Source organism: Echinops telfairi, unplaced genomic scaffold, assembly GCF_000313985.2.
Source record: "Echinops telfairi isolate 266 unplaced genomic scaffold, ASM31398v2 ScPeMD7_23;HRSCAF=83, whole genome shotgun sequence".
NCBI classification, from domain to species: Eukaryota; Metazoa; Chordata; class Mammalia; order Afrosoricida; family Tenrecidae; genus Echinops; species Echinops telfairi.
Genome location: NW_022103920.1, coordinates 838,494 through 847,388, shown reverse-complemented (window position 1 = coordinate 847,388; position 8,895 = coordinate 838,494). Strand labels below are relative to the sequence as shown.

Genomic DNA, 8,895 nt, shown 5'->3' with positions numbered 1-8,895 from the left:
GGAGCGAGTAGGGGAGCGTCAGGGGAGCGAAGGAGCGAGTAGGGGAGCGTCAAGGAAGCGAGGGAGCGAGCTCCTTACCCACTTGCTCCAGAATCCTCTTCCCAAAAGGTGCTGGGCTGTGCTGCCCGCAGAGGCTCTCCCCCAGCCGCACACAGCCTGAGGTCCAGCGTGCCACCAGCGCTGGGCTCAGAGTGCAGCCTCCCTGCAGCCCAGGAGCAGGTGGCAGGGACAGGGGCTGTCTGAGCCTGGTGCAGGCCCCGGACTTTCCAGCTGCTTCCAGTTCTCTCGCGCAGGGAGGTGAGGAGTAATGATTGGCTGAAGAATGAGAACAGGAAACTTTGGGGGGAAAGTCGTCGCTTAAAGAAGCCAATAAACTACATCATCAGTAGCCCATGGCCATAGGGCCGGTCAGACTCAGGGCTCCATGTGCAGCAAGTGCCCCTGCTCTGGGGGGATTCTTGGGGACTATCAATGAGCCTTCCCCTGCAGGCTCTGGGGAGTGTCAAACCGGCCACCTTCAGACTGTGCTGCCAGGCCCTTACGTGGCTGGTTTTCTGTGTGGCATGTGTGTCCACTCTGTGGCATCGAAGGGCCAGAGAGAGCAAAGCACAGGGGTCAGGACTCTCTGCAGCTTCTTCCAGACTAAGCTGGCTCTCCCCATCAGGCGGGGTGGGGGGGAACCCCACTCCCAGCATCCCTAGGACAGCAGCCCCCGCCCCCGACCTGACCGGGGCACTTGCATTCTGGTCTCACTGCCCACCTGCCTGCTGTCGGCTCCGTGCCCCTCATTAGAGGGGGGCCCCCCCGCCATCTGCCTCTCCTGCCCTCTGCCCTGTAGTCATCAAGACCGATGGGTGTCTGCCACCCACTGTCTTCTCGAGGCCAAACTTCCAAGGACCACGGCTCTCACAGGCTTCTCCGACTGCTCCGAGCAGAGCCAACTGGGCAGCAGACTCCCCCGCTCCCAGCCTCGGAAGACCTGTCCTCACAGGTGCTGAGCTGCATCTCCCAGCCTTGTTGTTGGGGGGTGCCAATGGTAGCTCACAGTGACCCTGTGAGTGACAGAGGGGTTTGCCCCGGAGGGTGGGGCTGATTGTCAGGTCTTTCCCTCTCAGAGCAGCTGGAGCCCACCCAACCTTCACCCTCCTTCTGGAACCAACTCCTCCCACCTCAGCACCCACAGGCCAATACTGTGTGTGCCTTCAGTTCCAGGCTCCTGTCAATACACTCCCGTCTGGTTGTTAGCAGAAAGCACTAGCACACAACTCACTATGGGCTTATTAAACTTGCCCTTCTTTCTCCAGGTTTCTTAATTCCTCTCAGATTCATTTCCCTCTTTGTTCAGGAGCAATTTTTTCCAGGAGGGATGTTGTCGACAAGCCCTCTGGGGCCCTGCACACCCACAAAAGCCTTTGTGGGCCCCCGTGGCTCAGGGGATATGCTCTGAACATCTGGAACAGAGCCCAGCTGGCCGTCACAGGCAGGTGGGAGCTTCACTGGGCACCACCAGCGAGGCGGCTCAAGTTTGAGCTTCGGAGCAGCCGCGATGCCCTGCGACCCGACTCCGCTCTTCGTATACCAAGACTGCGGACAGTGTGCCGAACCGAGTCCTCCTCGGCCCCCTGCCTCCTCCTTGTTTCATTGACGAGCTGTGACGGTTGGGTTACTCATTATGGATGGGCACAGCGTCTTCATAATTAAGCTTTAATTGCAAGGCTTGAGTCGGATTTCACGTGAAGAAATGATTTACAAATTAAGTGCAGGTCTCACCTTGTATAATTACCGCAGGTCTGACTAGTGTGCACAAAGCCTTCGCGTGGCGGGGCTCGTTCCAGTGGCAGCCTGTTGGTTTTCTAATTAGCGAAGGTGAAGCTGCGTTTTTGCAGGAAGACCCGTGATTTAAACTCGTGCCATCTGTCACCCAGGAAGACTTCTGCAGAGACCTGCGTTGAATCTCAAACGATGTCCGCTGGCCCTCCTGCGGTAACATCTTCTGCTAATGGCCATCCTCCGGACAACAAGTGTTTTTCTTCACATCAGTGCTCCGCGGGGGTTGGGATCCATTCAATAAACCACGGGTCACGTAGCTGTGTGTGTGCACATACAGTCAGAGCGAGAGCGGCACGCCAGTCATCTCCCGTGTGCATAAAGGGAAGAGAGAGTCCCATCTTGGCTCAATGGATGCAACCAAGGCAGGCGAGAGCGGGGGCCAGCGCTGTGGGCAGTTAGGGGTGGGGGTCGGGGAGGCAGGAGGAGAGAAGAGGTTTCTGGAGAAAGGGATATGGAGTCACAGCTTCGAGCCCTGGGCCGCTTTTCCAAAAGGTAGGCGGTTCCAGGCCACCAAGAGGGTCCTGGGAAGAAAGAGCTGGTGATGTTTCTGAAATGTCAGCCACTGGAAAGCGCATGGGCTTGTCATGACCCGGAGTCGCCTGGCCAGAGACTGGCTTTTTCTTTTCTGGAATACGGGAAGGGTGGGGAGGGGTCACATAAGTAGAGAGGAGGTGAGGGTAAGTCAGAGCTGGAGGCACCTGGAGACCTCCCAGTTCAACTGCCAGGGCATGTGGTGAGAGGGGCACTGAGAGAGCTGAAGGGTTGGCTGGAAGCCACACAGGTGACTGAACACAGTCAAAGGTTCTGCTCGGTAGAGCAACGCACATCCAAAGGCAGGGAGGGGGCACATGGACCAGAGGCCTCCAAGACAGACAGACAGAAAATGCCTCCCCCTTATCTCCTTGTGAGATGAATGAATGAACCATTCATTTCCAGGATGAATCAGTCATTCAACATGCACACATTAATCTAAAGTTTGCTTTGTGGTACAATTTAAACACGATCTAGTCTGGGTTTATTTTCTCTGCGTACTGACTCTTTTTAACGCTCTGGTTTTTGTTATATTAACATTTACTCAAATGAACCTTAAAAGGCCTCTTCTTCAAACTCTCAATCACAGATGAGGGGCCATGAAATGTAACCCATTCCAGATAGATCAAAGATTAAAATGTTAATAGAATTAAGACCACAAACATGCTAGGAGGAAGTATTCTTGGTTTGGGATGGGGAGGAGTTTTAGGAGTGAGTATTCTTGGTTTGGGATGGGGAGGAGTCTTTCCAGGCATAGTTTCAAAGACAGAAGTTATATAAACAAAAGAGCTGCCTGTGACGATAGAAGTAGCCATAACTTTTACATGAAGAAAAGGAATACAAGTAAGGGACACAAACTAAAAGCAAACTGCTGGAGATTTTATGACAAGAGTGAAAACCCAAAATATTGCTATAAACCAGCAAGTACATGCCCTCCACTCTTCCTCGGCAACAAAAAAGATATGAAAAGCCCATTTAGAAGTAGGAATGGAGAAAACAAAATGTATTCAGCTCACAATATTTAAAGCATTCAAAGTAAAATGGTGAACCTGCGTATTTCCTGCCTATTGAACTGACATAAGCTCAATACTGAGCACTTGCCCGGTATTGGAGATGGTGTTCATCAGGAATTATTCATTAGAGAAGCGCACCTGACACCCTGGGGGTGCAACAGGAACTGGTAACTTCTTTGTAGCGGGAAACACCCTTCAGATGCTTCATCCCACGGGGTCCCTCTGAGCCCGCGCAGCTCAGTGGCAGCCGGTTTGGTTGGGGTTGGGAGCCTTCAAATGAGCATGCCTTTGTACTTCCAACAATTAATTCTAACCTGACACACATGCGTGCAAAGATTTTCACACGGGTGCTGCCTAAGTCTCCCACAGAACTCTGTCCTCTCACAATCGTGGAGACTGAGCCTGCACCAGGATGTCGGCCCTCTTGGGTCGGCCATGTCTGTCAGCCAGGTTGATCCGCGCTGAGGTGCTGAAGGGGGATCTGCCCGAGGCCTCTCGCAGTCTCTGGTGAGGGCCAACCATCAATCCAATCTCTGTCGTGACAAGGCCGTCGTCCTGTGTGTCCCAGTCTGTTCTACCAGTCCTCTTAGGTCAGAGCTCCCCTGCGGCAGGGTGACCTCGCGTGCACTGTAACATCTGCCAAGACCCCGTTTCCAAACAAGGTCATCTTCATAAGTCTGAGAGTTACCTTCAGCATACTTCTCGGGGGCGCAAGACTCAGTCCATAGCGGGCATATCCTACAGTACCCTATAAAACGGAAATCAGGACAAGCTTACAAGTCCAATGGCAGTGGGGTTGCAAGATTCGTGGCAGGAAGAGGAGTCCATGCAGACACTACGTGGGATGTTCTCATCTGTATTTCTTGCTCGGGAAATACTTCATGAATGTTAAGTGCAAAACGGTAGTCTCAAAGCAATGTGTACACTGAGAGTTCAACCCTCTGTATTTTGCACACATGCGCATTCATAGTTGACTGGTGGAAGCAGAAAAGGTTATTCGGTCCCTAAAGTCAAAGTAGTAATCTCAAGAATGCTACTAGGCATTCTCGTTTCCTTTTCTTTTTATGTTTTTTTTAACTCTCACATTTGTACTCAGGGACAAGGACAGATAGATACCTAAAAGCAAAAGATCTAATTTTTTCCGCCTATCTTGATGGAATCAAAACGCCTCAATTGACGAGTGGTGGAAATTAAAACAGCTAGGCATTAATTAACACTAGATTTACAGACACTTCACACCTGTCTCTGTGGACACGTGTCAAATTGACACATGAACAAAACCACATATTCTTCTTTGAAAAACAACTTAGTTTATTTTAAAAGAACATAATTATACACTATCCACTTATAAAGGAAACCATGTGATAGTAAATGTTGGTAACAAATGTGCACTACTGGACATTATGCACGGTTGAGATACTGCATGAGATGCGCCATAAGGGCCAGTTGGGTCGGTCAGTCTGACAAGCCCCACCGCAGTCTTCACACTCCGTGTTTGCTTTCTAAGGACGCATTGACCACATCTGTATTTATCCCTAAAGTAATAACTTTCGTGAGTGAAACAGATTTACAGGGATTAATACTCCGTTTACGTGTGCTTCAAATTGGCATGTATCCAGGAGAGATAGGTATACCACACAGAGAATATGGAGATCAAAAGGCTTAGAAGAAAATGAATTTGGCTATGTGTTTGTCTCATCGAATGGGCAAAAGTCCGCATGAATAGTAGGAGGTAAATGTAAATGGTTTCTGTAATTTTCTAAATGTGTCCCGTAAACCTAGTGTTAATAATGGCCCAGCCAAAAGCTTGTTTGATGGGCACAGAAGCTGGAGTTACTGAGATGTGGAAGCCAAACTGCAGTCCCACCGTCCTGAGATTGGCCTTGCAAATCCATCAGAGGCCCTTGGCTCTTCAGTGCAGAGGTGAGTATCTGGGCCGATGGGCAGAGGCAGAACCAGGATCCTCTGGGAACCGCCTTGTCACCAACTCCTCCCCAGCTTGGATCAGACAAGGCCCTGACTCCCGTCAGTGCCCCCTCGATTCCACTCTGCGTGAAGAGTGAGATGCTCCCAGGAGAAGGTCGGTCCCATAAAAGGACTTCAAGTCTGAGGTTGTAAGGTAAAGGAGAGGTTCACGTCAGATTCACGCCTGGGGATTTGCAGATAAGAGCAGACTCTACCTCATCTCGGCTCTGAGTTAGAAGCCACCTCGCATGGGTGGGCTACACCGTACACCTTCTCCCAGGGACACAGGATGACCAGAGTCAACCCCTGAGCAGCCAGCCTCACCCAGACCCACACGCCTGGGGATGGCCCACGTTGAGGTTTGCAATGCTGCGTCTCAGAAGCACAGGCGTCTGCACAGTCTCCATCCTCGATGCCCTTCATCTGGGCCCAGGGGCCAGCACATCGCAGAGTGACATCACCGGCTGCAGGATAAGGCAGGTGTGACGTGGCACAACTCCGACAGACAGCAGGAGCCCTGCATTACAGAGTGGACCCCTCATTTCTCCCAGCTCTGGATCCCTCAGCTGGGCTGTGGGGCGACAGTAAGATCCCCCTTTCTTCCTGGACAGCGGGAAGGCACAGGAGAGGCGGAGGACGGAATGGGAGCCACAGGCGGGACGTGGGGACCTCAGGCAACTGTGGGGGGGGGTTGTCGGGTGGAAGACCAGTCACAACTAAATGTTTCTAAAACTTGAATTACATTTTAACCGTTAAAAATTACAGCAAAGGGAAAAAGAGCCTCTCCCATGCAGGCTCACGGTGAGGCTCAGTGACTAATGTGACGGGGAGGCAGCCCATCTGAGCATTGCCTGAGTGTCCGTTTTCTGAACAGTACGTTTTGTTTTGTTTTGTTTTGTTTTGTTTTGTCCCTAAGCCCTCATCAGACGGTTCCATGAATAGCCTAACTGCTTTTCACTTTCATTTCCAGGGAGTCGTTGCTCTGTGAGGTGGCCAGGCGTCTCTGGGCTTCGCTTGCTGGGCCAGCTGCTGAGTGTCTCTGAGCTGAGGCCCAGCCGGGTGCTAGCCGCACGCTCCCGGGAAGCTGCTGCGGCTTCAGTAGGGTGCTGTGGGTCCCCTTCCATGGCCACAAGCCCAGTCTAACCCTGTGGCTGATCCGTATTGAGAAAAAAGCCCTGAATGATGTCTGGTCAGCAGTCACTGGATGGACCTGGCCTCTCCGAAGGGCAGGGCAGCTGGCTTCCCTGTAAAGGCATCCATTGCCGCCTCTGCCTGTCCAGGAAATGAGCCGGACCTCAGGTCATGGACAGGACAGAGTGTCACGCGGCGGTGGGCCCCTGCCTCGGCCTGATTGACTTGTTAGCTCTGCTCATGCATGTGTGTCCTCAGCCACTGTACCCTCCTCTCGGTCCATGGGGCCCGGAGCAAAGAGCCCAGTGGTTTCCATACGCCTCTCTTCTCTCTGAGACCGGATTAGACTCCGAGATAGTTTAGGTGGTTTCTGCATCTCCCACGTGCGGCTTCTCTCCACATGTGCTGCCTCTCCAGGGACAGACACCTGCACCCACAAACGCACACACATACTCACCCTCCCCCTTGTCTGCTCTTCCCTGTCGCCCCCAGGCGCCCCCGGCGACCAGCAGGGTTTCCTGGGCTGCATCCGCTCCCTGCGCATGAACGGGGTGACGCTGGACCTGGAGGAGAGGGCCAAGGTCACCTCTGGCTTCGTGTCTGGGTGCTCTGGCCACTGCACCAGCTACGGGGCCAACTGTGAGCACGGCGGCCGCTGTGTGGAGAAGTACCACGGCTACTCCTGCGACTGCGCCCACACGGCCTACGATGGCACCTTCTGCAACAAAGGTAAGCAGGCGTCTGCAGCTTGCAGGGGTGCTGCCCCCGCCCACAGGTGTGCTTCATCCTGAGGCTCCGAAGGTAGAGCGCCTCTGTCCACAGGTGGGAGGTTTCCTAAATCACTGTTGTTTTTAGAACTGTGGTTTGCCCCAGGGAGCGCAGCACTGTGGGCAGACGGCCCTCAGGTTCCAGGAGCAGTGTGCCCCACCACCCCCAGGGGGTCACAGCTGGGGTGGGTGGGAGCACGTGACACTGTCTCCCCAGGGCCACAGTGAGTCGGCCTCCTTGCCCAAGGGCCGAGATCCCTCCCCGGCCCCAAGCGTCCCCTGCTGTCCTTGTCACTGCCACTGAGGGCCGAGGTCTGGGCCTCCGGCCAGCCAGCTCATGGCTCAAGGGGGTCAGATGAGAACTGTGACTCACAGGGCAGGTCAACAGGCTGGTCCCCCCGAGGCTCCTCGGGATGGATGCAGAGCTCCAACCCAGGAGCGCTCTCGTGCCCACCCACTACCCCTCCCAATTGGCCAGCCCATGGCGTCACTATCACTGCGACCTTTGAGTCGAGAATGGTTCCTTCCATCCTGGCTGGCCCTCAGGTCACTGCTGGTGTGGTGTGGTGGCCCCCATGCCCACAGGAAGTGTGGGGGTGGGGCGCTGGCCCTGGGCAACCATGGCAAGGCTTGTCATCCTTCTCAGCAGGCGGGCACGGTGCCTGGTAGAGGTCCCTGGCAACCACTGGAGCAGTCTTACTGAGCAGCCCCACAGCGTCCTGTCCTGTGACAGGGCTGTCCACGCCGGCCGTGCGGGTCACACAGCGAAGCAGGGATTGTCCTGGAACGTTCTCTGGCACCAGGCTGCAGTGGGACCATTCGGTTAGACAGTGCAAGGAGACCACAGGATCGGCGCTCGATGCACACGTGCGCACATGCACACACGCACCAGAGTACCACCGTGGTTACCGCCCGGGATACTGGGCACCGCGTCTTCCTTTTCTCTGCCTGTCTGATCCTCCGGTCTTCACCCGACCTCATCTCCTCCACGTTTGTCATCCTTCCTGCTGCTGGCAGGGATGGGGCTAGTGGCACCCAGGGCAACGTCTCTGGTCATGCCGTGCTTGGCTGGAAACCATCTCGCCATCTAGCGTACGATCTGACACACTCACGTCGCAGAGGGGACCCAGGGTCGGTAAAACAGCCCTTGAAGATCTGTTTCTCTGGTGGTTGAGCCTGCACGCCTGGGAGGTATCTGCAGACCGGCCGGCGACACACTGCCCCGCAGGCGGGGCCCAGCTAGGGGGTGGCCCTTCTAAACTCATTTCTCCCCAAAATGACGCACTTGGCATTTAGAAGAAATCTTATGAGCTCATAATATTGCCAAATGAGATTGCCTGGGAAAAATTAATAACAGGCAAAATGGTCCTCGATTCCAATCAGTTTAACTCATTTCAATGTTACATCCCACTGGCCACCAATAGTTTGTGGCGCTTTGTTTTCTGCAGCTTCTAGGAAGACGATAATGAGCACTTTTTCCATTTTCCAAAATTTTACAGTCACAACCTTTTCCCTAAAGGCACAGCACTCCCCCCTGCCCCCTGTTTCCTCCCCTCCTCCACGTCCAGGGCTTTGAGAGTGGCTTTTAGTTTAAAGAGACCCTTCCAGGTAGCATAGCCAGGATGTGTTCACCTGTCATTAGGTATCAAGTCGGACTG

The 8,895-nt window shown here is 53.9% G+C and overlaps 1 protein-coding gene across 1 annotated transcript in view; it reads left to right on the top strand.

Moving 5' to 3' along the window:
• The window catches only part of LOC101648810 (contactin-associated protein-like 2), an 83,104-nt gene that overhangs the window by 3,374 nt on the left and 70,835 nt on the right, over positions 1-8,895 (top strand). The window contains exon 3 of the mRNA XM_004713940.2: positions 6,963-7,199. Within this exon, the coding sequence (XP_004713997.2) occupies positions 6,963-7,199 (237 nt within the window). The remainder of the gene's footprint in view (positions 1-6,962; positions 7,200-8,895) is intronic.